This window comes from Gambusia affinis, linkage group LG09 (assembly GCF_019740435.1).
Source record: "Gambusia affinis linkage group LG09, SWU_Gaff_1.0, whole genome shotgun sequence".
NCBI classification, from domain to species: Eukaryota; Metazoa; Chordata; class Actinopteri; order Cyprinodontiformes; family Poeciliidae; genus Gambusia; species Gambusia affinis.
In genome coordinates, this window is record NC_057876.1 from 22842960 (window position 1) to 22859054 (window position 16095).

At 35.0% G+C, this 16095-nt stretch overlaps 1 protein-coding gene across 2 annotated transcripts; it reads left to right on the forward strand.

Moving 5' to 3' along the window:
* Positions 1–1838: 1838 nt before the first annotated feature.
* Positions 1839–13622, forward strand: LOC122836788 (transmembrane 9 superfamily member 2). Of its 2 annotated transcripts, XM_044126650.1 has the most exons (18): positions 1839–2153; positions 2540–2607; positions 2694–2787; positions 2921–3045; positions 3186–3315; positions 3970–4097; positions 4680–4794; positions 4898–4977; positions 5086–5191; positions 7824–7874; positions 8200–8332; positions 9353–9472; positions 9703–9760; positions 9893–10052; positions 10152–10303; positions 10405–10516; positions 10603–10774; positions 13101–13622. In XM_044126650.1, the coding sequence occupies exons 1-18, from the start codon at positions 2028–2030 to the stop codon at positions 13166–13168; spliced, it is 1998 nt and encodes a 665-aa protein (XP_043982585.1). In that variant the 5' UTR covers positions 1839–2027; the 3' UTR covers positions 13169–13622. The 2 variants fall into 2 exon arrangements, with proteins under 2 accessions (XP_043982585.1, XP_043982586.1); XM_044126651.1 differs by lacking the exon at positions 7824–7874.
* The last annotated feature ends 2473 nt before the right edge of the window (positions 13623–16095 follow it).

Consider the following 16095-nt stretch of genomic DNA (forward strand, 5'->3'; position numbering starts at 1 on the left):
CATCTGCAACCGCTCTAGTATCCCAGTCATTTTCTGTTTAGGTTTAATGTTTCAACATCGTTTTCATTATTTATTCTTATGAAATAATTGTTTTAAATCCCTTGAGATTTTAGTCATGCAACCACTCATACCATTTCTTTTCACTCTCTCAAGTGACTGAATGAACATCACTTCATTCAGTCAAAAATTGTCCACCTTACAAAAAATGTCCATCTTTGCTAAGAAGCTCAAGCTCTGTCAAACTAAATGGAGAACGATTGTGGACATCAATTTCCTGGATTTAGATCTGGACTTTGACTGGGTCATTCTGCACTGCTACAGATAAACAAATACACTTTAATTCGAGGAAGCTGTTAATTAGATTTAGGCCTTAATGATTGCATTGTGTTTTGTATTCTCCACTGTAACTTTCTGTGCATTTTGTGGGTTACCTTTTTGTGAAGCACTTTGCACAGATGAAACTCAGAGGTTCATCTGTGCAATTTATGAACCTTGAGGATTCATGAATCAGTGTTAAAAGTTATAAATAAGACTTTCCACTGAAAGGGACTCAACATTGCATTGAAAATAGGTGATGGGTAAATTTAGCTGGACTCTGGCTGGGAAACCCAAAACTTAATTTAATGTCAGGAAAAGACTTTCTTTTGTTGATTTAAATGTACTATTATACTGAAGTTGTTTCTGTAGTTGGGATGTGTCTTCATAATCTGTGTTTTGCGCAAAAACCTAAAGATTTGGGGATATAAATAGGTATTTCTAAATTAGGAGCTTACATATTGCCCACTTTCATTATTAGTATTCATTAAAAAAAAGACTGAATTATATGTCCAGTTTTTGAAATGTTGCTGTTATTTCACAGTATTTCCAGTTGCAACTGTGTTTTCGTGGAGAGGTTTCACAGAACAGTTCTGGTTTTGTTCCTGTTTATGCTGGACACCAAAGACAGGTCTGCGTTCTGCCACATTCAGAAGTACTCTGCTATTACTTATATTGCAGCGTATATCAGGAATGAAATGGAATGGAGAACAAGGACTTTGTGATCAAGGGCCTTCAGTAATTGGGGGATGGAAAATTGCCTCTTGCTGAACACCTACAAAAGCATCTATCTATCTGTCTGTCTGTCTGTCTGTCTATCTATTTATCAATATTTGCAATATACCAGGATCAGGATGTGAGTACATTTTGTTTACTTAAATTCTGAGTTACAGTTGATGGTACAGAATTAAAGCTCAACTAAATAATGTGAAAAAATTTACATCAGTTGAAGTGATAGGCTGATTATTTAGACACAGAATAGCACTATAATACCGGCAAATAAATTAGTTATTTTAGAAAAAACCTTCACCACAGACTATGCAAAGTTGTGAACTTCCGTTTTCTTGTACAAGCGCTACGTATCATTCCGGTTTTTCTAGGCATCATTTATTTACATTATTTCCCAAATTTACGAATGATTTTCCCTCTTCGTTTATTTTAAATGCCGCCTGCTCTCTTCTACAAAAATTCTGATTTCTCTAATTTTCACAATTGTACTTTATATCTTCCCTCTTTAAGTTAGCTCAGCTATAAAAACGAGGAAAACAAGGGTGTTGATGGTGGCTGAGGAGCAACGTAAAGTTCCACGGTGTCAAAATATAATGCCTGTCAAAATAATTCAAATAGTAAATATATCTGTTCGTTTTAAGCGTCTATATAATTCCATTATAATATAAGTAAGACATAATAAAAACATTTTAATACAAATTGTATTATACTTAGTTTTGCATAATTTTAAAACACAGAAATCCAACGTTTGGAGTAGACCGAATCCTTCGTACCTTTGCTTTGAAGGGGAAACCCCGTGACATCCGCAAAGCTTGACAGAGGTGGGACGTTGTCAGTCTGGATCGGTGTCCGTATCTCGAGTTAGCGAGACAGCTTTTAGCCAGCCATAGATATCCAGTGAACAGTAGGCCCTTATAAATTAGGGGATACGCCGCCTTTAACAGCAAGATATCGCAGCGTTGGAGATCTTAGCCCGCGTTAAAATGAAGATGTTACAGCCAGTTGGATTGGTCTATTTTCTAGTCGTATATTTCAGTTCATGCTCGGCGTTTTATCTTCCGGGTTTAGCTCCCGTGAGTTTTTGTGAAGAAGAGGCAGAAGACTGCCAGGTATGATTTCTTTCAGTGGAGTAGTAATTCTTAATAAGTTATGTACATGTTCATCAGTAGAAGGTTCTATATTTTTTCTTGTGTTTTTGGCATCTTTTTTCAACTGGCAGAAATAGCAGTAGCTAGCCACTTGTCCTCTAGGCCCCGGCTAATGTCTGGAACAGGATACTGGTACATTGTAATGATGTTTAGGCACTTTGTATTGTTTCGTCTCTCTAGTAATAGCTTAAAAGCAATTGTCTTGTGGTTTTGCTTCTAATGCCATTAAAAAAGTTTCTGTGCGTGATAATTATTTTTCCATTTGGGACTCGATAATTTCAGGCTCATTAGTTTGTTTTTAAAAAAATGTTCTATAAAAGTTACATTTTAAAGTATTCGCTTTGCAGACGCAGATTGAGCTGTTTGTTAATCGCTTGGACTCAGTGGAGTCTGTTCTGCCTTACGAGTATGATATGTAAGTCATTTGATATTTTAGATTAAAAAAAGTCTTGATCAGCATCATCATTTTTCTGTGGATGATCATTTAAATATTTGCCAAAGGTTTGACTTCTGCAAAGATGATCATGAGAAGAGGCCATCGGAGAACCTGGGACAGGTGTTATTTGGTGAGCGAATTGAGTCTTCCCCTTACAAGGTGAGAGCCTGAATGATGGCAAATACGTTTTTTTGTTTCATCCATTCTATGTTTGCAGAGATGCACCATTAATTCCATCAAATCTTTATCCACGTTGCAGCTTAAAAAACATTTTTTTTGTCTTTTTTTGCAGTTCAAGTTTAAAAAAGATGCATGCCAGAAAGTTTGCACCAAGACTTACAAGACAGAGAACAAAGATGATCCACCAAAATTGGATTTTCTGAAGATGGGAATGCAGCTGAATTACCAGCATCACTGGTTAGTGGCAGATACATGTCATTAGAAGATGCTTACTGATTCAATTGATCCTTAAGAATTAGTGCTAATTTAGAGAAAATGAATAAATTAACTAAGGAAAGTATTTAAGCAAACCTTTATAATTGTAAATGTATTTTAAGGATTATCGACAACATGCCAGTGACATGGTGCTATGATGTTGAAGACGGTCAAAAGTATTGCAACCCTGGCTTCCCCATTGGCTGCTTTGTCACATCAGATGGTCGAGCAAAAGATGCCTGTGTAATTAATGTGAGTTGTGGTTTCTTGTTTTTTTTTTATTTCTGCATTGTGGTTTTATTATAAGAATATGTGAAATTAAAATAAATTAACAGCAGCTAATAGCTATTTTCTTTAAATTATTTTTTTTCCTGAGAAGGAATTCCAACAAAGATGACATTGTGTATTTAAAGTAAATTGGCATGAACAGCATTAGTCACTGTAAAACTGATTGCACTAAGCTATGCTAGCAAAGAATGTAACCAGTTTGGCTTTACCAACCAGTGATACCTGTTGGAGCGGCGTGACAATGTACATCGGCAGCAAAAAAAAAGAATGCCTATTTATCTAACAGTTCTTAGTGTCTTTAAATGCACTTTCATTTAGTTTATGTTTCAGTTGGTAACTATTATATACAAAGATTTTTTTAATAAAGGAATGAACCTTCAGATCTGATTAATTTGCCTAAAAATGTTTTTTTGGTGGTTGTACTTATAATTTTGCATGTGCGTTCATGTTTTTTATCTTATTTTGGAGGACCAAGGAAAGATATTAATATGATGCGAAAACTAAATAAATCTGATGACTTTCAGCTATCACACAGAATAGCAGGAGTTCAATATGTTCAAGTGAAGTTAAAGCTGGAATGGATATTGACTAATGAGATCCATTTTTATCTTTTTTCAGTCGGAGTTCAACAAGAAAAACACATTTTATGTCTTCAACCATGTGGACATAACGATTACTTACCACAGCGGAGAAACTGAAGGTTGGCGGGGCTCTCGCTTGGTTGCTGCCACTCTTGAGCCAAAGAGGTGAGTGTGAAGAGGACGTGGATGGACAATCAGCTACTATTTATTTATTTACATTTACATATACAGAGGTTTTCAATAGTTTCACATTTAAAAACCACAAAAGTTTTTATTCATACCCTTATTACTGACAAAAGAGCTACCAGAGAGTAACAAAATGCTCCACTGTGTTTCCCTGTTGCTGCTCACTGCCAGTCAGCTGGTTGAAAGGCTACTATGCTTTTCCTTTGCTTACAATATAGACATATTTGACTGGAAGTATTTCTAGTGAGGAATAATGAACTCTGTTGACGTACTGACAATTTGAAAACTGTTAGTATGTTAAAATGAAATTAATAATAAATGGCTATAGTTGACATTATTAACTGTCAATATCCATATTTTGTATCATTTTTGCTGCGGTTGAAATATGACTTGTTTTTCTGTCCTAAAGTACACAAAAACATGTTCAAACATAAAATGGTTATCTTGCACTGAGATGCTCTTACAGCACGTAGTTAAGGTTATGATCTAAATGACAGTTGGCTTTAGTTCTTAACAATTACATTATAACATAAGTTGACTCTTTGTATTTTCTGCAAACAGCATAAAACAAACAGATGAAAACAAACTAAACTGTGAATCAGGAAACCCAATGGAAGTGCCAGGGGAGTTTAAAGAGGATGTAACAATCGTTTACACCTATTCTGTGAAATTTGAGGTAAGCACTTTATATACTTTTTAGTAATGTGTTACCTGTTCATGGTCTGTCAGGAGAAAACTGTTACCTGATTATTGCATTTTTTTAAAAATTTATTTTACAGAAAAATAATATCATCAAATGGGCCTCTAGGTGGGACTACATCCTGGTCTCGATGCCTCATACCAACATCCAGTGGTTTAGGTCCGAATACGCTTTTAATGCTTTTTCGCTTTAAAAAAACTGCCATTACTATTCACAAACTCATTGTTTTCAGTATTTGCATTAAGGCGTGTCTTGTGTGTTCAACAGCATCATGAATTCCTTGGTCATTGTGCTTTTCCTGTCTGGCATGGTTGCCATGATCATGCTGAGAACCCTTCATAAGGACATCGCCAGATACAATCAGGTGGATCAGGTAAAGGCGCTGTTTGAATTTCATGTTCCGATGTGTACAAAACATTCCTAGATCTGGCTAATGTCTCAGCCAGATCTAGAGAAACTCATCCATGTGTTTATCTTCGATCTCTTTGATTATTGCAACAGCGTCTTCACAGGTATGTCCAACAAATCAAACAGCTGCAGTTGATCCAGAACGCTGCTGCTTGCGTTCTCACTAAAACCAGGAAGATAGAGCACATAACACCAGTTTTAAAGTCCCTCCACTGGCTCCCTGTAGCTCAAAGAATAGACTTAAAATACTGTTGCTAGTTTATAAATCACTGAATGGTTTAGCACCACAATACATTAAAGATCTGCTGTTGTTGTATCAACCTTCCAGACCTCTCAAGTCTGGAAGGTTCTGGTCTGCTCTGCATCCCCAGAACCAGAACCAAATGAGGAGAAGCTTCATTCAGCTTCTATGCACCACAAATCTGGAACAAACTTCCACAAAACTGTAAAACAGCTGAAACACTGACTTCCTTTAAATCTCAACTAAAAACCCACTTGTTTGGAGTTGTATTTGAAACATAATTGATTACAAATTTAAGGATGGAACTTGACTTAGTGTCATGTTTTGATAGTTGATTTTATGTTGCGTTGTGTTTCTGTGTTTGATATGATGTAAAGCACTTTGAAATGCCTTGCTGCTGAAATATGCTATACAAATACAATTTGATTGATTGATACAAATAAATTGCAGGACATTACTGTGAATGAAAGCAGCTGCATTTCTGATGGAAAATCTCCTATTATGCAAGTTCTTTTAGAGTTACTTTTATGAAGAAATACACTTTTACATTTATCATATTGTTTTAGCCACATTTCAATTTTTTAGAATCATGCATGTGATATTAAAAGAGCTTAAATTAATCTTGATATTCTAATTTTTCAAATGATTTCTTCCATGAACAGTAAACATTTTAGTTTGAGCAAACCTTCACAGAAAATGCAAAAAATGTATTTGCCTTAAGGCTTAGACACAACTTTCAGGCCATCAGCATCACATGAAACAAGAGAATGGAGCACATTGAGTTTACACTGATGAAGCAACATTAGGACTTTGCCCTAATAACCACAACAATTGTAGATGCGAATAAACAAATCAAGTGGTTCATTAATCCCTTTTCAGTCACCATATGTAAATGCTGCTGTTTTTTGTGTAAAATTCTTTTGGACTGTTGATGAAATGAATGTTTTAACAAGGAACTCCCACTAAAAGCTGCGTCATAACCAGAAAATACTGTTTTTATGCAAATCTTGAGCCACACTGAGAGTTGTGTATGATTGACTTTCTTAAGCTATATATCTTCCCAGTAATTATCATTAAGTGTTTATTCAATAGAACAGGTCTGTACGTGTTAGTTACCGGCCCAGGTCATTGATCTCCAGCTAGCTTTCTTATGGTGATGAATTCTTGAGTGCAGGATTGCATAATCATTTTTACTATCACTTACTCACACAAGACAAGCCCTTCCACTTCCTGTTGGTGTTATGAAACCAGGATATTAGAAGTAATCTCCATTTATTTTCAGAAGCCACTTGTACCAAAAAAATTTTCAGCATTTTCCTTATTGGAAATTATTACAAACAGACCTTTATAAAATTAATGATTAATTCAACAAGGATTGTTTTCTTACTAACTAATTGGTAGTCTGATGTTTACATGCTTAGAACAGTGGGCCATGTGTCGTCTTGAACTGCCTACAGATGTATCTAAATGATTTTGAATAGCATCCAAAAGTTATGTGAATTTATTAAAGTAATTTAACTGAAAAAAGGAAATTGATATTATATACAGTACAAAAATACAAAATCTTACCATGTAATTTTGGTTTAGTTTTTAGTGTAAATATCTTGCAGGATTAAGACAAAAATAAGACAAAACTAACTTACAAGTAACTTTTAATCAAGATATAAGAGCTTGTTTTAAGTCAATGATTCCTTAAAATTGGTGAAAAAGTACTAATTCCATTGTCGGATTATTTCGCTTATAATACATTTTCCCCATGTTACAAGTGAAATAATCTGCCAATGAAACTAGTAGTTTTTTGTTGATATCAGGGTATTAGTGACTTAAAACAAGTTCCAAAATCTTGCTTAAAAGTTATTCGTAAGTTATTTTTTCTTGTTTTACGTGTAATAACATACCTGAACTAGAAACTAGACCAGAATACCTGGTAAGATTTTGTATTTTTGCAGTGCAGATTTCAATACGGGCCAATTAAAAAATATTGGTATGAGTGTTACTTTATGAATTAATGAAATAAAGTTTTCAATGATATTCTCATTTATTGAATTTGTGTCTATTCCTGAATGCTTTTATTGCTAAGACTAATCAGATAGAAAACTCTTGTATGTGTGAATTAAGGCAGGGCAGGTGGGTAGATCCATATCACTCTAGATAAGGATTTTCATGAGGAATTTAGAGATTTAACTGAAGAAATTATTCTAACACATTGTATATTGGAGTTTATTTTTTTAGTAACGCCATTCATTGGTCTGCTTGTGCTTATTTGTGTGGCTTATGCTTTAAATCTGCAGTGTAAATACCACCCAGCACGAGTACATTGCTTCCAAAATTACAAATATTCTGTTACATTTCACAGGGTGACTTGATAAAGCTTACACCGGCCAACGAAAAATCTTCTCTACCCTATGTAAGCTTAATGAAATCCATTCTAAAGATCGAACTAAATCAGGTTCTTGGGTGTGTATGGTTCCAGCAAACAGAGAACACATGGATTGTAAAATATGGTGTGGATCTTTAAACTAGGAGTTAAATCTGTCAAAAAAAGGGAAAAATGTATTTTTCCTTGAAATTAGTTTGTTCACACCAAATTTTACACCTTTTTAAAATCTGTCTTCACATGCATGTGTTGGTCTAGCAGGAATGAGTGTCTGGTGGTTGGCAACCTTTCCAGCTTTAAACTTGTATAAATTTGAATCTCTCCCTTGACCCTTGTGTTGACATTTGTCCCCCAGGAAGACGCACAGGAGGAGTCAGGATGGAAGCAAGTGCATGGGGATGTTTTCCGTCCTCCCAGGAAGGGGATGCTGCTGTCTGTGTTCCTTGGACAGGGCACCCAGATCTTCATCATGACCTTCATCACACTCTGTAAGGATTTCTCACTTCTCACTTTCATCCAGATGTTTTGCTGTTAATGTCCTACAGGTTGTTTAGACAAATTTACCTCCAGCTGCAGCTGGTCTAAGTGCCATCCACATGTAAAGAAGGGTTTAATAATCACTTTGCTGCTGTCTTGGTGCTAGACATGTCCACAGTCATGCTTAGTTAGTTTATTTGAATACTTGATGCCTACATTTACATCTGTTTTATGTAATACATTCAAATAAAGAAACTCTATTTAATTTAGCATCTGCTTGTCATAGGGCTGGATAATAAATGTCATGATTGACATGTGATCAATGTCAGTAGATAATACATCTGATAGAATATTCAATACATATAATATTCATTGAAGTCTCATCCGAACCTCTTAGAGATAGCTGAGCAAAGTGTGTGCCATCAACTAACTTACTCTTTGGTTACCTAGCAACTCACTCATTCTTTGGTTACCTAGCAATAACATGTTGGAATAATTGCACAGTTTTTCAGGTTTCTCATAAAACTGAATAAAAGAGGAAAGCTAATGCAACCAGCTTAGCAGTATTTCAGATATTTAAAACAAAAAAATCAATAATTATCTATCGACTGATATGAAATACTTGTATCATACGTTTTTCAACCACATCGTCCAGCCCTATCTTGACGGCATTAAACAAATTATTGTGTATGGTTGTGAATAAATTCAACCCAGTTTCAAGTAACATTGGAGCATAATTCTCTGCTTTCCCCATGTTCAAAATAAAATGAGAAAGCTTCTTTAATTTACCACCGAATTCTGATGACATGACTTTTATCATAAATATTATTTTTGGGAACTAAATGGAAACAGATATTCTGAATCTGTGCTAAGCATAGAGCTTTCAACTTAAATTATAGTATATAGCAACATATACCAAATACATTTTACATTCTTAAGTTATCCAGGCATTCTATTAAAGTGTTTTTTCTTTTCCATTCTACATACATTATGTTTGAAATGATGCATTCATGACTTTCTGTCCCCTTTAGTCCTGGCCTGTCTTGGATTCCTGTCTCCTGCCAACAGAGGGGCTCTGATGACGTGCTCTGTGGTTCTCTGGGTCCTGCTGGGAACACCTGCTGGCTACGTGTCTGCACGTCTTTACAAAAGTAATTCTCCACTTTGTATGAAAGTTACAGTTTTACAAAGTAGTTATAAAAATGAAAAATAAATAAATAAAAAGTTGTTTTGTAATTGTCACCCTCTCAGTTTAGATAATGTAGTTGGATATCTCAGAGTTAAACCAACGTAGATAATATTTCACTCATAACCTTTCATGCAAACTTCATTGTCATTGTTCCTTTCACAATAATTAATTCATGTCTCTTCTTCTTATCAGCTTTTGGAGGTGAAAAGTGGAAGACCAATGTATTGCTGACAGCTCTTCTGTGCCCAGGGTACATTATTTAGCTTAGCAAATGCTCACATTTCATGCGCTTCTGTTTTAGCAGGTCTGGAGGCTTGAATACTGATGTTATCCAGTGTATAATTTACCTTTGTATAGAGTCGTTGATTATTTTTTTCTTTAGGATTGTATTTGCGGACTTTTTCCTGATGAACCTCATTCTTTGGGTGGAGGGTTCCTCAGCTGCAATCCCCTTTGGTACTTTGGTGGCCATTTTGGCCATGTGGTTTGGAATTTCTGTTCCTCTCACCTTCATTGGTGCCTACTTTGGATTCAAGAAACTTGTGAGTTAGATCTTCCGAGTTGACAAAACATAGACTAATGCATTTTTATCTTTGGCTTCTTGTAAACTTTCATCTTTTTTTTTTTTCTGTGTGGCACAGGCAATTGAGCAACCGGTGCGGACAAATCAAATCCCCCGTCAAATTCCTGAGCAGTCCTTCTTCACTAAGCCCATCCCTGGGATTGTGATGGGTGGCATCCTTCCTTTTGGTTGCATTTTTATCCAGCTGTTCTTCATCCTCAACAGCATTTGGTACAAATGTGAAATAATCTCCATTTCTGAGAAATCGCCAACTCCTATATTAGATACTTAAACATGTTTATAGGGTGAATGAATTAAGATTTTTGATTTAGGTCTCATCAGATGTACTACATGTTTGGGTTCCTGTTCCTGGTTTTCATTATTCTCCTGATCACCTGCTCTGAGGCCACAATTCTGCTGTGCTACTTCCACCTGTGTGCTGAGGTACCTGAATGTTTAGCCTAGATTTTTTTCATTTTTTAATTGTTTTAGCGGACTCTAACTCGCCATCTTTTGTCTGGTTCATCCAGGACTACCATTGGTGGTGGCGTTCATTCCTGACCAGCGGCTTCACGGCAGTCTATCTCTTCATCTATGCTGTGCACTACTTCTTCTCAAAGCTGCAAATTATTGGCGCGGCAAGCACTATACTGTACTTTGGATACACTATGATTATGGTTCTGATCTTCTTCCTCTTTACAGGTAAGAATTGTACTTTTTAATGATAATTATTTTTGTTTTATCCTTGTTGGTGTGTATTGCAGACATGACTTTGTTCCATGTCTCATTAAATTCAATGAAAGTTTAAGATCAGTAAAGAGTTTGGGTTATGCTGTCTTTTCAAAGGTAGTCTGATACTAGTGGTTAGTCAGATTACCAGCAGGAGGAGCATTTAAGATCCTGTTCTAAGAATAGACATAAGTAAATTCCTCAACATTTATTTGCTCTCATTTTAGTGACCTTTTGTATTTGCACAGATAAGAAAACGTATCTACAAAGATAAAGGAATGTATTTCAATACTTAAGTTGCCAAAATGAAACTAATAGTTGTTACACTCAAAAGTGTTTGATTCTGTTCATTCAGATGACAATGGCTTACATCTAATGAACATCCAAAATTAAGTTATCAGAAAATTAAAATATAATTTAAGACCAATTAAAAATCATGTTTAATGTAATTCTATAGACTGCACAATTATGGGGAAGACTGCTGACAGTTGTCACTGATGACTTTCTCATCTGGTATGTCACTAAAATACTGTTGATAAAGAAGCTGGCTTAATGTAAAGTTGAGTGAAAAAAATAATGTAGTAAAAAAATCCTACTCAATTGGTATGATGGCAGTTCTGAGATGATTCAGTCAATCAAGTTTATTTCTATGTATTATTAATCAAAAGCAGCGCTAAGCAGGTGGGTTTTCTGTCTCGATTTAAAGGAACTCAGTGTTTCAGCTGTTTTGCAGTTTTCTGGAAGCTTGTTATAGATTTGTGGTTCATAGAAGTATTTATAACTGCCTTTATGTGACTCTTAAAGTTCAGGTCTGAGTCCAGCATTACACCCAGAACTCGGTCCGGTCTTTATCAAGTCCAAAGTTCACAAAGCAATCTACCAGGACGTTTTAGAGCACTTCCTGCTTCCTTTTGCTGAAAAACTTTTAAATTTTGATTTCATTTTCCTGCAGGACTGTTTCTTACAAGCCACATTAATAGTCTAGATTTCTCCAGTTGCAGATCTGTGTGGCGCTGTTGAGCTTTCTTGCCGACTCAAATGAGATTCAGGTTGTCAGCAGAAAGAGGATAATATAAAGTAGGGAATAATGAGCACATACCCGCCTAGTCTGTTTGTTTCACAAGATCATTTGGCTCACCAAGATCTTGATGGTGACATATGTTCTGGTATTATTCTGTCATTAGGCAGATAAAAAATTTAGTCCATAGCAACGCTTGTCACGGCTGTTCTGGTTCACACTATCTTGGGTCAGAGCTATAAGTAGCAAGCCGACAAGATGTCAAAAGATTATCGCTGCAAAGTAGTTCTGCAGTTCAGGAAAAAGATGATTAGTTTCCCTCCTTTCTGCTAGTTTTGATTTAAATACTCCTAATCCGTGTCATTTCCTCTTTTCACTTTTTATTCTGTTGTCTCTTTGCCATCTCATCCCAACTTTGATCACAACTTATTTCTGCTGGGGGCTTTATGTGTGGCCCCCATTCAGCAGTCAGACAGCGTTAAACCCAGATGAAGTGATTTGGGATTTTAACTAAAGGAACGAATGTATGCACCCGAGCTTGCTGTTTTTTGTCTATTTATATATATATATATATTTTTTTTTTCTTTTATTATGTTGTCTTGATTCTATCTAAATTACCAAATTGATTGCAGTTGATTCATCTAGATTGATCAGGATCCAGGTCGCAGAATAACCTCGACATTACATTGAAAGTACCTGGCACATGGCTAACTAGAACATTTATCCAAATACTCTTAACTGAGAATATTTTCAATCCAAACTCAATGTGACTTTTTTATATTGGAATTGATCATGAGTAATAGGACTTAAAAAGTTTTGATTTTGACTCTGGCAATATATCTATTATATGTTTTTTGCAAACTGTGACTCCAGAGAAGTTTCTTTTTGGACCTTCTACAATAAAGATCCAACTATTTTTGAATAGTAATTTAATAATAATAATAAATTCAGGTTCTTTTTTTTCCCCCTTTTCTTTTTTTTTTTTTTTTTTTTTTGAATTTCCATAACCAAATGACCAGTATCAGTAATATTTATATATCTATATATTCTCTTGTGGTATTCATGGCTCTAGAGGAGTTTTCTTTAGCTGGATTGACAGCTGTAATGATTGCAGGTGTTTGGTCTGGATAATAACTTACAATTTGGGGGGAAATTATCTGTAGTTATATAGAGTACTTTTTCCACAAATAAAAGGAAGAAAATAAGCTACAATATTGAAGGTTTAAATCAATTAATTTACTTTTACAGAAATTATGTGCTTTTCCTTTCTTCCACCTTTAGGTACAATTGGCTTCTTCGCTTGCTTCTGGTTTGTAAATAAGATCTACAGTGTGGTGAAAGTGGACTAGAGGACTGAAGCATGGACTAACGTCTTGCTGCCACAGCGCTGGGCTCCTCAGTGCTGCCTTTGTCATGAAGTGGTCTAAACGGACCGGAACTGAAACCATCACGTGATAGAAAAACTCACAGAGCAGAGCCCGTCCTTTTTTGTGCTTTAAACCTCTGTTGCTTTTTTTTCCATTTTAAATATATATGTATATCATATTGTTTCACTGTTGATCCTTTATCTTCCGAATGGCTCATTGAAAATCAGTAAGGGCTCCAGTGATTAAGTTGGCACCATGAACCATTTGTTTTTCTTTAATTTTCTAAACAAAGTGAAATATTTAGTGTTCGGTTTTTCTATTCTTTAATGGCTAAATGCTCCTTTTTTCTGTTCTGTAATGATTTGGAAAACAAAATGTGTACATATGTTGTATAAAGAGGGAGAGTGAGAATGCTTCTTAAAGACTGTCACCATTATGAGAGCCTCTTGTGGGGTTTTTCATTTTCTCCATATTTTTATTTGTAGGTGTGAATTGGGCTTAAATTCTTTAAATATCCGGCAGTAACGTAGTTTAAACATATAAAACACTGACACTGGTATGATGATGTCCATTTTCTTAAAATCAAGATTCTGTAGAGTAGAAGGATGATGCAGGTACTGAAAGCACACCAGTGTTAGTGACTACAGTGTGTTACATATTAAGAATATTTCAGTGTGTTTGCTCATAGAAAAAATTCCAACATTAATTGCAATGCAGACCATGAAGTTACTTACTATGTACTCCATTGAGATGCATCCCTTAATGATCTAAAGTGGTTTGTTAAGCTGTTAATTGCATAAGCACCACTGCTGTGTGCGTCTTGCAGTGGGGAGTCTTCATCGGAGGTAGAAACTTTACAATAAATGTAATTAATTTAAAGGGAAAATGGTGGTATTTTGTTTGAGTTACTATAAAATGTCATTTCTTTCTACTTATCTCTGGACTTTAGACTAGAAGCTCCCATTCAGTAATCATCCCAAGCAACTTTTTCTACTATAAAATTATATGGAAAGCAGATTGACATGTTGTATGTCAAACTGTTGATGCAGTAATTCAAATAAGTGCATTGTAATATACTGATGATAAATTAATTTGCATAATTTGTCCATTAAATTAAAATTAAGTGTGATTTTAACTGAAGACAGAAAAATGCCTGATTTTAAATATTTCTTGGACAAACATCAATGTAAAATGACACATTGGTTTTCTTATACATTACATACAGTTTATTATTAAACAACAAACAGCATTTATTATTCCAACCAAATTAATACAAATGCACAAAATATGTAGTTTCTTAAAGTCTAAACATTTTCTCTTATTTGCTGCAATGCAAACTGTTCTATTGAAAGATTCTCTGACAAGTATGATTGTCAAATATGTTTTCTCTACTGACCTGCTGGATAAATACAGGTTTATAACAAAGGCAGGTCTCGGAAAGAAAAAAAGACCCATACAAATCTATCACAATATAGTATGAAAAATAACACACTAGGGGCAAAACAATTTTTCCTTTAACAAATAATTATAGAAATACCAAAACAAAGGCAAAACCTGCAGTTAAAATGAGCCCTAGTCAAGCTTACGGCTTCCTAAATATGCTTTTCTCTGACTTGTAACACTGCTGGTGCAGTCAGACATTTACATACACTCAGCATGGCCAGGGATGCCTTCAGGGGTTTTAAATAATATGCTTTACTATCTGTCCAGCGTGGAATAATTGGACAAACAGATCAATTCAGATCTATGGGAAAGTCCAAAGGAAAGACTCTAGATCCTCTGAACAACCAAAGATTTTAAGATTATCGATTCAAATAACTGTACCTACGGTAAGTGCAATATGTTAAGATATGCCACCTTTTGGAACCAAACATTCACTTTTATGTGAAAAGAAATTGGTTAAGATTTTAAGGAACCACCAATACTAAAGTCTGCCATGAAATGGAAATTGCTGGATCTCTGAAACCTCTGATCACATCTCCATATACTGAGAGAGGAGAAAGAAGAATGTTAGCCAAAATGGACACCTTCAAGGTTGACTGAAATTTGCAGCTACAAGCCGGACGTCTTCTGGAATTTAAATTATGTTTAAATGAAACATAGATGTTTTGAAGAGTCATGCTGAGGAGTCCGAACCTCCAAAACGCTACACCACGTATAAAGCTTGACGTTGATAGCCCCATATTAGGACTACTGCTGAATTCTTCAACTTCATCCCAAATGAACAACTAGACAGTTTAAATCTGGACACAATAATATCTGATAGTTAAATATCAGATGTTATATCTGATAAAACAATTAGTTTTGATATGCAGTCTACAATCAAAACTAATTGTAGACTGCATAAAGCAAGCTAATCTTAAATAGTTTATTTGAAATCGTTGACCTCAAGTTTTACTTAAGATTTGTCTACTATTCTGGGTTGTCATTTTTGATAATCTCTGCCAATGTTGACAAGAATACATGTCAAATATTCAGTTATCAGTATTTCTGAAGGTTTTTGGTAGAAACGTGTACATCTTGCTAAAGTTTAAAATTAGTTTAATTTCAGAGATGTATGTGGATGTGGATATTTTAATCTCTATTTAAATTCCTGTGTGGATTGGAGAAAATCCATAAAAAATTCAAATATATGCACCTGATTTTTAACAATATTTAATGTGATGATTTAAAAAAAAAGCTGAAACCCATCATTGCAGAGCTCGAATTAACATAGCATTCATCCCCAAATGAGCAAATGAAAATTTCTGACCCAAGGTACTTCTGTTTGCGGCTTTAAAAATTCTTTCCAATTTTTCTTAGAGAGGTATCTTACATCTTTACATGCGTTTAATGGAATGTAAGACATCTGTTACATAAGCTCTCCTGGCATGCTGCTTGTTTAAAATAAACTGGTACACTGTTATATT